At 42.4% G+C, this 16114-nt stretch overlaps 1 protein-coding gene across 2 annotated transcripts; it reads right to left on the bottom strand.

The window, feature by feature from the left end:
- Positions 1 to 1917: 1917 nt before the first annotated feature.
- On the bottom strand, positions 1918 to 16043 carry LOC106572199 (thioredoxin-like protein 1). 2 transcript variants are annotated; one of them, XM_014146194.2, is made up of 8 exons: positions 15927 to 16043; positions 14735 to 14831; positions 14321 to 14494; positions 8804 to 8926; positions 3978 to 4047; positions 3570 to 3742; positions 2781 to 2885; positions 1918 to 2449 (listed from the first exon to the last, which is right to left on the bottom strand). In XM_014146194.2, exons 2-8 carry the CDS (start codon positions 14792 to 14794, stop codon positions 2420 to 2422), a joined length of 735 nt encoding a protein of 244 aa, XP_014001669.2. In that variant the 5' UTR covers positions 14795 to 14831; positions 15927 to 16043; the 3' UTR covers positions 1918 to 2419. The 2 variants fall into 2 exon arrangements, with proteins under 2 accessions (XP_014001669.2, XP_014001635.2); XM_014146160.2 differs by having other exon boundaries at positions 15760 to 16003.
- Positions 16044 to 16114: the final 71 nt, after the last annotated feature.

Genomic DNA, 16114 nt, shown 5'->3' with positions numbered 1-16114 from the left:
ACCCCCTCACACTGACTCGGTACCGGTACCCCCTGTATATAGCCTCGTTACTAACCTGTACCCCCTCACACTGACTCGGTACCGGTACCCCCTGTATATAGCCTCGTTACTAACCGGTACCCCCTGTATATAGCCTCGTTACTAACCGGTACCCCCTGTATATAGCCTCGTTACTAACCGGTACCCCCTGTATATAGCCTCGTTACTAACCGGTACCCCCTGTATATAGCCTCGTTACTAACCGGTACCCCCTGTATATAGCCTCGTTACTAACCGGTACCCCTGCTGTACCCCCTGTATATGCCTCGTTACTAACCGACTGTTCCGGTACCCCCTGTATATAGCCTCGTTACTAACCGGTACCCCCTGTATATAGCCTCGTTACTAACCGGTACCCCCTGTATATAGCCTCGTTACTAACCGGTACCCCCTGTATATAGCCTCGTTACTAACCGGTACCCCCTGTATATAGCCTCGTTACTAACCGGTACCCCCTGTATATAGCCTCGTTACTAACCGGTACCCCCTGTATATAGCCTCGTTACTAACCGGTACCCCCTGTATATAGCCTCGTTACTAACCGGTACCCCCTGTATATAGCCTCGTTACTAACCGGTACCCCCTGTATATAGCCTCGTTACTAACCGGTACCCCCTGTATATAGCCTCGTTACTAACCGGTACCCCCTGTATATAGCCTCGTTACTAACCGGTACCCCCTGTATATAGCCTCGTTACTAACCGGTACCCCCTGTATATAGCCTCGTTACTAACCGGTACCCCCTGTATATAGCCTCGTTACTAACCGGTACCCCCTGTATATAGCCTCGTTACTAACCGGTACCCCCTGTATATAGCCTCGTTACTAACCGGTACCCCCTGCCTCGTTATTGTTATGGTGTTACTTTTTTATTATTTACTTTATTTAGTAAATATTTTCTTAACTCTTCTTGAACTACATTGTTGGTTAAGGGCTTGTAAGTAAGCATTTCACGGTAAGTTTATACACTTCTTGTATTCGGCGCATGTGACAAATAAAGTTTGATTTGATTTACAAGAGCACAAAACGTGTTCATTTCTAGACATCTTTGAAAAGCCAGTCAGGTAAAGAGCTTTGTTTTTGTCTTAAAGTGGCAGTGTTGTATTTTGAGACAGCTTATTCAAGGCTAAGTAGCCAATAGGCAGAGGGTAGAATAATTTGTCTGATTCTCTGTAATAATGGTATGGGAATAATAATGCATTTTATTTTGTAAAAGTGGTTTCTTGCATCAAACAACACAGCATTTTCAGTCACATCCTTGTCTGAAGGACAAGCGGACAAACAGGTTCATGTCAAGCCCTGTGTGTTTATTTTCAAAAGTCTCATGGAATGTAGTCCTACATTGAATACCACACATTGGCTGCTACTGTAGGCTGAATGATAGAACAGCTATTTCCATGTTAAAATATTTTGGGATACATTTTCTCCATTGTTTTTGATGGTAGGCCACTCTGATAGGCCTAGATTATGATCAAATAGTCACAGTAGTCACAGCCAGTGTTCACAGTAAAACTGAAACTTAAAGTGGGTACAGCCTCAGTGTTCACAGTAAAACTGTAAGTTAGACCGTTGTCAACTTAAAGCAGGTACAGCCTGTGTTCACAGTAAAACTGTAACTTAAAGCAGGTACAGCCTCAGTGTTCACAGTAAAACTGGAACTTAGTGCAGGTAGTTTCAGTGTTCACAGTAAACGTGCACTGGAAGTTGTACAGAATTTTCACAACTTTCAAGTTTGACTCAGCAGACCTGAAATTTGGTCATCGCTGAAAATCTGAGGGAACCTTGGGTGTCAAAGATCTCTTTTCCTTGTCTTTGTGACGTGGTGTGGAGCAACCTTACTTTCTTTATTAAATTCAAGAGACATCAAATACCAACAAGCCTTTTTGGATTGTGTTTTTATTTACAGTGTTTGTCTGAATTACAATAAAAATGTTTGAATGAATTGATTGAGATGCCTCATCTTGGTAATTTCACTGGCGGACATGGACGACAGCTCATAGACTTTCACATCCAAAACAGCACCCTATTCCCTATATAGTGCACTACCTTTATAGAACCCTATTCCCTATATAGTGCCCTACTTTAGATCTCAGACATGTCTTTGGATCCTGGATCAAAGCCCTAACTTCAGGATGAATACCAGGTCCAACAAAAAGCATTGTAGTATAAAGGGTCAAAAGCAGTGCACTATATAAAAGGGAATATGTTGCCATTTTGGACACATCGTTGGTTGTCAGTGTTGTATTACAGTAGAGCTGACTCTGACCCGGACCCATCCAGCAGCTTTGGCAGAAAGACAGGGATCAACCGCAGAAATATGGCCATTCCTCTCCTCTCCTCTCCTCTCCTCTCCTCTCCTCTCCTCTCCTCTCCTCCTTATTCAGTGACTCTCTCCTTTCTTGCCCACAACCTAGTCAAACAAAAACACAGCCATGTGGAGAAAAAAAAAAAATGCAAACAATTAAAACTATCAAAAAGTTTCTATCCAATTGTTCTAGAGATTCCCCAAAAAATTCCCAACAATGTGTTTCCAACAAACAGACTTGTTGCAGATAAAAACCAGTGTGTGATGAGGTAAGGCAGACAAAATGGAAATTATATATAAGCAAAAAGTTCCATTTTGTTTGCCTTACCTCATTGCAGATCTCATACAATCTTGACAAGGACATTGTGAACATACTTTAATAGACCGGTTCCATCTAACATGAAATACTACGCTGTTGGTAGAGGGCAGAACTCACCCGTTTGAAGTCATTCATGTTCGTTGCCTGTACAGGGGTTCCAATAAAAGTAAGGTAATTGATTTTAGTCGTCTCTTCATCCCCTTGGTTGTTCTTCACAAACATCTGTTAGAACAAAAACGGAACAACTTACAGATTATATATTATTACAGGGGACACAACCGGTAGAAAATAAAGGATGTCACTTCACGCAGGGTTGGTTGGAACCTAGATTGCAAATCAAGAAGTATTGCAACACCTTATAAGCATTATTAAGATAGATTCTTTATATCACAGCTAGAGTAATAAACTCCAGTTGAACAGGAGAGGAAAGTATTGCCACTAGATGACAGCATTGTCCTATATTTACATAACTAATTACACCAGGGCTACATCTCAATAGTTAAAACTGGTTTCCTCCCTCTCCTCCATCAAAAACAGAGTTAAGAACGGGACAAGTGAAAGGAATTTCCTGAAAGGCTTAAACTACATATACATATATATATATATATATATATATAAAATATAAAATATAATTTCTTTTTATTCATCTGTTATTTAAGAAGACAGGGCTCACTCTTTTTCAAGTGAGCCCTGTCCAAGAAAGCGAGATATATATATATATATATATATATATATATATATAATATAGTTACACTGGAGACAACATAAAACATAACCATGAATGATATCGAAGTAGTCAGTTCGCAGATGCTCTCATGAACGAGCAGTGCATTGAACTCCAAGTACCTTTGCCGATCATTTCAAACTATATCACAAAGTAACACCTTCAAAACAGTTGCTACTTACGGTGACGCTCTGAACGTTCTGGAACTTGACGTATCTCAGTGGAATCAACCCGTCGTCCTTGAAGTCCTCCTCTGCCAGGTCCAGGGTCTGGGTGGCTTCGCTCCGCTCAGCATCGTCAAAGTCCATGGAGCGAGGCAGGTTAATGAAGATCTTCACACACTTTGGTGCCTGGGCTGTAACAGGGAAAAAAGGAATGTACAAGAATGTATGACACAACGAGGCAACCCAAGCTATCATGGGAACTCAACACAACACATGACTGTGATCATTCCAGTAAAACACCAAAATATACTCAATGGGTAAAGGATGATATTTCAAAGGCTTTTCTTGAATAAAATTAGACTAGTACGGGTGTTTTACTAGGAACGGAGAAACCTTTATGTGCACCCAGGAAGAGTAAGGACTCACCGAAGTCAGAGGACTGCAGCTTCATTGAGTACAGCTTGACGGGTTGGTTAAAGGCCATCGTAACGAGGAGCTGTAGGGGTGAAAATATGGGTTAAGTGAGGAGTGTAACTTCACAGACACGTAAATCTACTAAGACGGTTTACCCTGCAGGTTGGAATGAGGTGACACCAGCCAGGAAGACTGTTTACCCTGCAGGTTGGAATGAGGTAACACCAGCCAGGAAGACTGTTTACCCTGCAGGTTGGACTGAGGTGACACCAGCCAGGAAGACTGTTTACCCTGCAGGTTGGAATGAGGTAACACCAGCCAGGAAGACTGTTTACCCTGCAGGTTGGAATGAGGTGACACCAGCCAGGAAGACTGTTTACCCTGCAGGTTGGAATGAGGTAACACCAGCCAGGAAGACTGTTTACCCTGCAGGTTGGAATGAGGTAACACCAGCCAGGAAGACTGTTTACCCTGCAGGTTGGAATGAGGTAACACCAGCCAGGAAGACTGTTTACCCTGCAGGTTGGAATGAGGTGACACCAGCCAGGAAGACTGTTTACCCTGCAGGTTGGAATGAGGTAACACCAGCCAGGAAGACTGTTTACCCTGCAGGTTGGAATGAGGTAACACCAGCCAGGAAGACTGTTTACCCTGCAGGTTGGAATGAGGTAACACCAGCCAGGAAGACTGTTTACCCTGCAGGTTGGACTGAGGTAACACCAGCCAGGAAGACTGTTTACCCTGCAGGTTGGACTGAGGTGACACCAGCCAGGAAGACTGTTTACCCTGCAGGTTGGAATGAGGTAACACCAGCCAGGAAGACTGTTTACCCTGCAGGTTGGAATGAGGTAACACCAGCCAGGAAGACTGTTTACCCTGCAGGTTGGAATGAGGTAACACCAGCCAGGAAGACTGTTTACCCTGCAGGTTGGAATGAGGTGACACCAGCCAGGAAGACTGTTTACCCTGCAGGTTGGAATGAGGTAACACCAGCCAGGAAGACTGTTTACCCTGCAGGTTGGCCTGAGGTAACACCAGCCAGGAAGACTGTTTACCCTGCAGGTTGGCCTGAGGTGACACCAGCCAGGAAGACTGTTTACCCTGCAGGTTGGAATGAGGTAACACCAGCCAGGAAGACTGTTTACCCTGCAGGTTGGAATGAGGTAACACCAGCCAGGAAGACTGTTTACCCTGCAGGTTGGAATGAGGTAACACCAGCCAGGAAGACTGTTTACCCTGCAGGTTGGAATGAGGTAACACCAGCCAGGAAGACTGTTTACCCTGCAGGTTGGAATGAGGTAACACCAGCCAGGAAGACTGTTTACCCTGCAGGTTGGACTGAGGTAACACCAGCCAGGAAGACTGTTTACCCTGCAGGTTGGACTGAGGTGACACCAGCCAGGAAGACTGTTTACCCTGCAGGTTGGAATGAGGTAACACCAGCCAGGAAGACTGTTTACCCTGCAGGTTGGAATGAGGTAACACCAGCCAGGAAGACTGTTTACCCTGCAGGTTGGAATGAGGTAACACCAGCCAGGAAGACTGTTTACCCTGCAGGTTGGAATGAGGTAACACCAGCCAGGAAGACTGTTTACCCTGCAGGTTGGAATGAGGTAACACCAGCCAGGAAGACTGTTTACCCTGCAGGTTGGAATGAGGTGACACCAGCCAGGAAGACTGTTTACCCTGCAGGTTGGAATGAGGTAACACCAGCCAGGAAGACTGTTTACCCTTGCAGGTTGGAATGAGGTAACACCAGCCAGGAAGACTGTTTACCCTGCAGGTTGGAATGAGGTAACACCAGCCAGGAAGACTGTTTACCCTGCAGGTTGGAATGAGGTAACACCAGCCAGGAAGACTGTTTACCCTGCAGGTTGGAATGAGGTAACACCAGCCAGGAAGACTGTTTACCCTGCAGGTTGGAATGAGGTGACACCAGCCAGGAAGACTGTTTACCCTGCAGGTTGGCATGAGGTAACACCAGCCAGGAAGACCGTTTACCCTGCAGGTTGGCCTGAGGTAACACCAGCCAGGAAGACTGTTTACCCTGCAGGTTGGAATGAGGTAACACCAGCCAGGAAGACTGTTTACCCTGCAGGTTGGAATGAGGTAACACCAGCCAGGAAGACTGTTTACCCTGCAGGTTGGAATGAGGTAACACCAGCCAGGAAGACTGTTTACCCTGCAGGTTGGCCTGAGGTAACACAAGCCAGGAAGACTGTTTACCCTGCAGGTTGGAATGAGGTAACACCAGCCAGGAAGACTGTTTACCATGCAGGTTGGCCTGAGGTGACACCAGCCAGGAAGACTGTTTACCCTGCAGGTTGGAATGAGGTAACACCAGCCAGGAAGACTGTTTACCCTGCAGGTTGGAATGAGGTAACACCAGCCAGGAAGACTGTTTACCCTGCAGGTTGGAATGAGGTGACACCAGCCAGGAAGACTGTTTACCCTGCAGGTTGGAATGAGGTGACACCAGCCAGGAAGACTGTTTACCCTGCAGGTTGGAATGAGGTAACACCAGCCAGGAAGACTGTTTACCCTGCAGGTTGGCCTGAGGTAACACCAGCCAGGAAGACTGTTTACCCTGCAGGTTGGCCTGAGGTAACACCAGCCAGGAAGACTGTTTACCCTGCAGGTTGGCCTGAGGTGACACCAGCCAGGAGAAGCATACTAGAGGTCGACCGATTAATTGGGGCCGATTTCAAGTTTTCATAACAATCGGTAATCGGCATTTTTGGACACCAATCATGGCCGATTACATTGCACTCCACGAGGAGACTGCGTGGCAGGCTGACCACCTGTTATGCGAGTGCAGCAAGGAACCAAGGTAAGTTGCTAGCTAGCATTAAACGTATCTTATAAAAAAAACAATCAATCTTAACATAATCACTAGTTAACTACACATGGTTGATGATATTACTAGTTTATCTAGCGGGTCCTGCGCTGCATATAATCGATGCGGTGCCTGTTAATTTATCATGGAATCACAGCCTACTACGACAAACGGTTATTTAACAAGCGCATTCGCGAAAAAAAGCACTGTCGTTGCACCAATGTGTACCCAACCATAAACATCAACGCCTTTCTTAAAATCAATACACAAGTATATATTTTTAAACCTGCATATTTAGTTAATATTGCCTGCTAACATAAATGTATTTTAACTAGGGAAATTGCGTCACTTCTCTTGCGTTCTATGTAACAGATTCAGGCTATATGCAGCAGTTTGTGCCGCCTGGCTCGTTGCGAACTGTATCAAGACCAACTTCGCCAAACGGGGGATGACTTAAGAAAAGCTCATTTGCGAAAAAAGCACAATCGTTGCACGACTGTACCTAACCATAAACATCAATGCCTTTCTTAAAACCAATACAAAGAGGTATATATTTTTTTAAACCTGCATATTTAGCTAAAATAAATCCAGGTTAGCAGGCAATATTAAACTAGGGAAATGGTGTCACTTCTCTTGCGTTCATTGCATGCAGAGTCAGGGTATATGCAACAGTTTGGGCCGCCTGGCTCGTTGCGAACTAATTTGCCAGAATTTTACATAATTATGACATAACATTGAAGGTTGTACAATGTAACAGGAATATTTAGACTTAGGGATGTTATCCGTTAGATAAAATACGGAACGATTCCGTATTTCACTGAAAGGAAAAACGTTTTGTTTTTCGAGATGATAGTTTCCGGATTTGACCATATTAATGACCTACGGCTCGTATTTCTGTGTGTTTATTATGTTATAATTAAGTCTATGATTTGATATTTGATAGAGCAGTCTGACTGAGCGGTGGTAGGCACCAGCAGGCTCATAAGCATTCATTCAAACAGCACTTTTGTGTGTTTGCCAGCAGATCTTCCCCTGTGCTTCAAGCATTGAGCTGTTTATGACTTTAAGCCTATCAACTCCCGAGATTAGGCTGGTGTAACCGATGTGAAATGGCTAGCTAGTTAGCGGGGTGCGCGCTAATAGAGTTTCAAATCGGTGACGGCACTCCCTCTGAGACCTCGAAGTAGTTGTTCCCTTTGCTCTGCAAGGGCCGCGGCTTTTGTGGAGCGATGGGTAACGATGCTTCGAGGGTGGCTGTTGTCGATGTGTTCCTGGTTCGAGCCCAGGTAGGAGCGAGGAGAGGGACGGAAGCTATACTGTTACACTGGAAATACTAAAGTGCCTATAAGAACATCCAATAGTCAAAGGTATATGAAATACAAATCGTATAGAGAGAAATAGTCCTATAATTCCTAGAATAACTACAACCTAAAACTTCTTACCTGGGAATATTGAAGACTCATAGTTAAAAGGAACCACCAGCTTTCATATGTTCTCATGTTCTGAGCAAGGAACTTAAACGTTAGCTTTTTTACATGGCACATATTGCACTTTTACTTTCTTCTCCAACACTTTGTTTTTGCATTATTTAAACCAAATTGAACATGTTTCATTATTTATTTGAGGCTAAATTGATTTTATTGATGATAAGTTAAAATAAAGGTGTGCATTCAGTATTGTTGTAATTGTTATTACTACAAATAAATAAATAAAATTAAAAAAAAACAATAATTAAAAACCGGCCAATTAATCGGCATCCGGATTTTTTTTTGGGGGGGGTCCTCCAACAATCGGTATCGGCGTTGAAAAATGATAATCGGCCCATTATTAACCAGGTGAGTGAGATTTTATCCTTGTAAATATAGAAAAAGGACAACAGATGCAAGTTCTAACCTGTAAAGTCTACTAGAAAGTACCCACACTGAAGTGAACAATTTCAACACACTCAGACCGCTCTGAACTAATGAAGGAGACGGTGATGGCGATATATCCTCAGACTCACCTGCTCATCACAGTCAGACTCCAGGTAGGTGGTGTCCTTGACTAAGCAGTTGTCAAAGCCGCTTTCGTCACTCTCATTTAGGCACTCACAGCCAGCTTTGTTCACAAACGGCATCAGGTCCATCTGAACACACAGACACAGTATCAAAATGATTCAGACAAGGCAAGCCCATGTTAAGTCCACATTAAAAGCCCATGTTAAGTCCACATTACAAGCCCATGTTAAGTCCACATTACAAGCCCATGTTAAGTCCACATTACAAGCCCATGTTAAGTCCACATTACAAGCCCATGTTAAGTCCAAATTACAAACACAAGAGCAGCTTCACAGCATGCAGCAGCCCCACCTGAAATGTTAACTTTGCTTTAGAGAAATGGAGTATCCTTTTGTAGTGGATAGTTAGCTCTGCTTCTGTCTTTTCTGTGACGTTTAGATTTGAGCCATTTAAACAGACGTTCTTATCCAGAGCGACTGAGGGTTTTTAAGTGAATTCATCTTAAAAGATAGATATGTGGTTGTCCCACCTAGCTAAGTCACAGTAATTAGGGCCGGGACGACACCAGTATCTCAATGGGGTTTTTTTACTGGCAAAAATGAAAACCCGAAGCAGACCAAACTCTTTGATCCTTTAAAAACCTGCTGTATGTAAAATATTGTGCTATAGTTGGGAAAATAAATAAATAAGACTCTCTCTGACAACATAATGACCTTTGTTTCCAACATGCTATTTTCCTAAAGAAGTGAAATCTGCTTTGTACGCCGATACTGGTATAATCCCAGCCCTAATAGTAGCTACACGTTTCCTCAATAAAGTAACTATCAGCAAAGTCAGAGCTAGTCAGAGACCTGTCCAGAAGTACTGCCATACTGGATCCAGAATTGTCTTGGCTTGGCTCTGTTGTATTAATGGAGCTTCTGCAGTACGCTGTGTTACAGTCCAGAAGCTTCTGAGTTGGAATCCACTCTGTTATGGGGCAATTCCACTGGAAACAGAATGATGCTGAAACGAATCGCCAAGCCGACTAGGTCTGTCGATGTTGAACCCTAATTGCTACTGTGAGTCGCTATGGATAAGTGCGTCTGCTAAATGACTAAATTGTAACTTAAAATGTTAACAATCGGAGTCTCAGCATCATTATTTTACCATGGAATTGCCCCCTTATAGACTGAGTACACCAAACATTAGGAAAACCTTCGTGATGTCAAATAGGGGAGAGGTGTTGTGCTGCGAGGTGTTGCTTTATCAGGTTTGCTGTTCATCTGAGCAATATGAGATGGAAGGAAGTTCCATGCAATAAGGGCTCTATATAATACTGTACATTTTCTTGAATTTGTTCTGGATTTTGGGACTGTGAAAAGACCCCTGGTGGCATGTCTGGTGGGATAAGTGTGTGTGTCAGTGCTGTGACTTTGCAAACAATTTGGGATTTTCAACACATTAATGTTTCTTCTAAAAATAAGTGATGCTGTCAGTCTCTCCTCAACTCTTAGCCAAGAGAGGCTGGCATGCATAGTATTTATATCAGCCCTCTGATTACAATTAAGAGCAAAATGTGCCACTCTGTTCTGGGCCAGCTGCAGCTTAACTAGGTCTATCCTTGCAGCACTGGACCAATTGTCTCAAGGCTTAAAAATCCTTCTTTAACCTCTGTCCTCCCCTTCATCTACATTGCTTGAAGTGGATTTAACAGGTGACATCAATAAGGGATCATAGCTTTCACCTGTGTAACCTGGCAGGTAGGAGCATTGGGCCAGTAACCGAAAGGTTGCTGGATCAAATCCCCAAGCTGACAAGGTAAAAACCTGTTGTTCTGCCCCTGAGCAAGGCAGTTTGCTTTGCTTACTTAGGGGATACAGGGTCCTCGATGGGATCATTTCTTTGTAGCAGGACTGAAAACCTCATTTCTGGTGACTTTTTAAAAAGGACATTCTACTCTAAAATGAATAGGAAAAAAAGTATATAAAATAAAATGTCCACCTCCAGTAATGAGCCCAATAACATACTGGTAAAAAAAATATGTTACAATTATTTTATTAAAATATTGGATCACATAGCCTATGGTCTATATGATCAGATGTGCTATTAGCAATAAGCATTATTACCTATAGCCCAACTGATGAAGCATAGGCTGAAGCATTAGGGTTTGTCCATCTGCATTTACCGCATTGGACACAGCATCCTGATTGTTATTAAAGCTGCAATATGTCACTTTTTTGGTGGGATCCTGACCAAATTCACATAGAAACGTGAGTTATAGATCTGTCACTCATTGAAAGCAAGTCTAAGAAGCGGTATAGCTGTTATATGCACTATTTCTATGCTTCCCGTTCTTAAGTTCTCTTTTTGCATCTTTCCAACAAGTCAGTTTGTCAAATTTCTGCCCTGCTAGAGCTGCCCCCGGTCATCCGTAAGCGTATTGTGAAGTTGGGATAATCTCTGGCTGGAGCACATAAAGCAGTAGCAACAGAACGCGGATCGGGGAGCCAAATGAACGGCTCTTTCAAAAACCCGATTCGGTTCCTGACCTTCACCAAAAAGAGCCTTTAGTTCGCAAACTACCATCAATATTGCCCCTAAGCCATTCTTGAAACTCTGGTTGTCACTGTATTTGTAAGATGACCCCACTTGCACAATTGAAGGAGTAGTGAAATAAATGTAGTAGAAATGGAAAACTGGGATGCCCCTCTTCTTTTTTCTTTTAACAAACCAAAACTGATTTCAAAAGAGTTTCCCCCGTAATTGCATTAAGAATTGTTGTGCATTGACTGCTTGTAAGAATACATGTTTCCCTCGCTATGGGTCTCACAACTTGAATGTGCGTGGAGAGGAATATTTAAGAGTATATTTGATTTATCTTGCATTGAACACACATCAAGCCGACTAGGTAAATAGGTAAACTATTCTGCTATGGGGTTGTCTGATTTTGTTTTAATAACGTTACAAAAATAGTAGCACTTGCAAGTAATCCATCCACCTGACAGGTTTGGCATATCAAGAAGCTGATTAAAACAGCATGATTATTACACAGGTGCACCTTGTGCTGGAAAGAAGACCACTAAATGTGCAGTTTTGACACACAACGCCACAGCTGTCTCAAGTTGAGGGAGGGTGCAATTGGCATGCTGACTAATGAATGAAATGAAATGTATGCATTCATTACTGTAAGTCGCTCTGGATAAGAGCGTCTGCTAAATGACTAAAATGTAATGTATATGAATGTCCACCAGAGCTGTTGCCAGATAATTGAATGTTCATTTCTCTACCTTAAGCCTACAACCTTGTTTTAGAGAACATGGCAGTATGTCCAACCAGTCTCAAAACCGCAGACCACGTGTAACCATGGCAGCCCAGGACCACCACATCCAGCTTCTTCACCTGCGGGATCGTCTGAGACCAGCCACCTAGACAGCTGATGAAACTGAGGAGTATTTCTGTCTGTAATAAAGACCTTTTGTGGGGAAAAACTCATTCTGATTGGCTGGTCCAGGGTACCCAGTGGGCGGGCCTGGCTCCCAAGTGGGTGGGCCTATGCCCTCTCAGGCCCACCCATGGCAGCACCCCGGACCAGTCATGTGAAATCCATAGATTATGGCCTAATGAATTTATTTAAATTGATTGAGTTCCTTATATGAACTCAGTAAAAATGTTGAAATTGTTGCATGTTGCATTTATATTTTTGTTCAGTATACTTTGCCATTATTTTTTTACTTTTGTTTATTTGGTAAATATTTTCATAACTCTTCTTGAACTGCACTGTTGGTTAAGGGCACCTCTTGGGGCTAGGTGGGACGCTAGCGTGCCACCCGTGGTGCACTCCATCAACAGCAGGTGCATTTCAAGAGCGGCAAATTTGAATCCAAATAAATGTCAAAATTCAAATTTTTCAAAAATACAACTATTTTACACCATTTGAAAGATAAACATCTCCTTAATCTAACCACGTTTTACGATTTCAAAAAGGTTTTACGGCGAAAGCATAAATTTAGAGTATGTTAGGACAGTACATTTACAAGAGTTGTGTGTAATGTTTTGTCAAGTCAAAGACAGGGTCACCAAAACCATAAAACCAGCTAAAATGATGCACTAACCTTTTACAATCTCCATCAGATGACACTCCTAGGACATTATGTTAGACAATGCATGCATTTTTAGTTCTATCAAGTTCATATTTATATCCAAAAACAGCGTTTTACTATGGCATTGATGTTGAGGAAATCGTTTCCCTCCAATAACCGGCAGTCAAGTCAGCGTCACAAATTAAATAATTAAAATTAGAAAACATTGGTAAAATATTATATTGTCATTTAAAGAATTATAGATTTACATCTCTTGAACGCAATCAACTTGCCAGATTTAAAAATAACCTTACTGGGAAATCACACTTTGCAATAATCTGAGCACTGCGCCCAGAAAAATACGCGTTGCGATACAGACTAGACGTCATGTTGGGGAGATCTAAAATCGAAAATACTATGTAAATAATCCATTACCTTTGATTCTCTTCATCAGATGTCACTTCCAGGTATCACAGGTCCATAACGAATGTAGTTTTGTTCAAAAAAGCTCATCATTTATGTCCAAAAATCTCCGTCTCGTTAGCACATGATGTAAGCCAGCCGGACTTCTCGTCATGAACGAGGGGAAAAAATATATTTCCGTTCGTTCAAACATGTCAAACGTTGTATAGCATAAATCATTAGGGCCTTTTTTAACCAGAACATGAATAATATTCAAGGTGGACGAATGCATACTCTTTTATAACGTATTGGAACGAGGGTACCCAACATGAACTCGCGCGCCAGGTGTCTAATGGGACATCATCTTTCCATGGCTCTTGTTCGGTCAGATCTCCCTCCAGAAGACTCAAAACACTTTGTAAAGGCTGGTGACATCTAGTGGAAGCAATAGGAAGTGCCAAAATATTCCTAAGCCCCTGTGTTTTTCAATGGGATAGGTTTAAAGTCAATACAACACATCAGGTATCCACTTCCTGTCAGAAAATGTCTCAGGGTTTTGCCTGCCAAATGAGTTCTGTTATACTCACAGACACCATTCAAACAGTTTTAGAAACTTTAGAGTGTTTTCTATCCATATATAATAAGTATATGCATATTCTAGTTACTGGGTAGGATTAGTAACCAGATTAAATCGGGTACATTTTTTTTATCCAGACGTGCAAATGCTGCCCCCTAGCCCCAACAGGTTAAGGGCTTGTAAGTAAGCATTTCACAGTAAGGTCTACACTTGTTGTATTCGGCGCATGTGACAAATAAAGTTTAATCTGATTTTAATATATGTATTGATTTGGGAATATATGTATAAGGCTACGCCATCTCCAAACCTGCCACACCCACTGGAGATGTGAATTGCTACACTGAACTCAAAAAACAACCTCTCCAGAATCCATAAGACGGAAATCTGTTGCAGTGACTGAGAACTTCGACCCCTTGCTTCAGTCATTCACAGAAGTTTAAGTAGACAGAATGTCTGAGTGATACAATTCATCATATACTCACATATCCCTTGGGAATGTCTGAGTCCTCGTTGCTTCCAGGGTCATTTTCTACATGCTGCTTGATCTTCTCCTCTAGTCCTGAGGCATCTGCACCCTGATACAGCTCAACGCGCACTTTGTTACGGAAAAACAAAAACGTTGGCGTTGCAGAGATGTTGTTGGTGGCAGCCGTTGCCTGAGGGAGAAAAGAGGGAGATTGACATTGAAGTCACATGCCCAATCACACACACACACTAGATTTCTTCATCTGTATTGCTCAATGAATGACATGAGGATGTCGACATGTTTGAGGCTATAAATCATTTTTTTTGTTTACAGCGTCTCCTATGAACACATGAACAACAGAATACCTGGTGTTTCGATTATGATACAGTAGGCTGTATTATCAAAACTCTTTATGCAAAAAGAACCTCACCTGACAGACTTGTACATCTACTTCAAGGAAAACCACGTGTGGGTACTTGTTACTCAGCATGTTGAAAGCAGGGGATATTCTGACACAGGGTCGACACCTGGGGAGAGAAGGAGTTTATTATGAAGCTTGTATTGTCCGACTACTGTTGTTGTTATTTTTGACGTTAGCGAAAGTTGTCAACCATACACATGGATTAACTAAAGCTAAAATAATAGCCAGGTACGTGTTCTTCACCAGGGGTGTATTCCTTCAGGCTATTCTGTTGCAAAACGTTTCTTAAACGGAAACAAACAAAACGTGCCTACCTGGGGTGTATTCATTAAAGCAAAAACGTTTACCGGAAGCAAACAGAACAATACGGGGAGGGGCCTACATGAATTTGTCCAATAGAAACTCTTTTTTTTTTTTGCCTTTTCCGTTTGGAGTAAACGTTGTCTGTTGCACGTTTTGGAACAGAATGTGCGTAATGAATACACCCCTGTCCAATATAAACTGTCGTTTCAGTTTGCCAACTGTTTGGCGGAATGAATACACCTCGGAGCCCGCTAGTTAAAAGATGTCTGTGTGTCCCCCTTTCACTGGGAAATGCATTCTAGATTCCTATCAAAACCACCAGATAGCTAGCTAACATTGTTGTACCACAAATTATACAGAAAACATTTCACTCTATTGCTAACTAATATCAGACTACTGGGTTGCCAAGTACCGCAACTCCTCTGTGGAGTTAGCTTATCTTGCTATCTTAGCCTGTCTGATATTGCTAAGTCACAGCTGGCTAATTACCGTTAGCTAGTTAGCCAACGTTCGCGTAGCTAACAGCGTGGTGATGTCTTTGAGTTATTTCTCACGCTTTTAAGTAGCTTGTTTGAAAGTATTCAACAACCGATACACTACGAAATCCGAAACCAGTTGACCTACTAGGTAACTATACATTTGTCAATGAAATTGGATCACCCAGTTCAGTTTAGATCCTGTCTAGCATGCTAGCATCTAGCCAAGGCCTGGGAATATATTTTGAACCTTACCCTGCCATTGTGAACTTCACTACGGCAAGCCTCGAACCGGCGGCTGCTAGCTCAGGTTGGAATTCTGAATCATTCCCGATTACTTTTACCCCGACCATTTTACAGAATACAGTTGTAAATATGTATTTTATTATTTATTTTTCCGATTATATACAAAACAGTGTCACCTGTAGTATACACACTGTCCAAACTCAACTCGTCTCTCGAATCACACACTTTCTTGAGTTCCTTGACGAAAGTTAGCCATTAACCAATGAAAACCAAGCAGGGCGTGGTCAACTGGCTGAAATAAGAACTGATCCGAGGTCTGGTTAAAAAACTAAACGGGTAGCTTATTGATTACATATTTTACCAT

Source organism: Salmo salar, chromosome ssa01 (genome assembly GCF_905237065.1).
Source record: "Salmo salar chromosome ssa01, Ssal_v3.1, whole genome shotgun sequence".
Taxonomy (NCBI): domain Eukaryota; kingdom Metazoa; phylum Chordata; class Actinopteri; order Salmoniformes; family Salmonidae; genus Salmo; species Salmo salar.
This window is presented reverse-complemented; position numbering and strand designations above follow the sequence as displayed.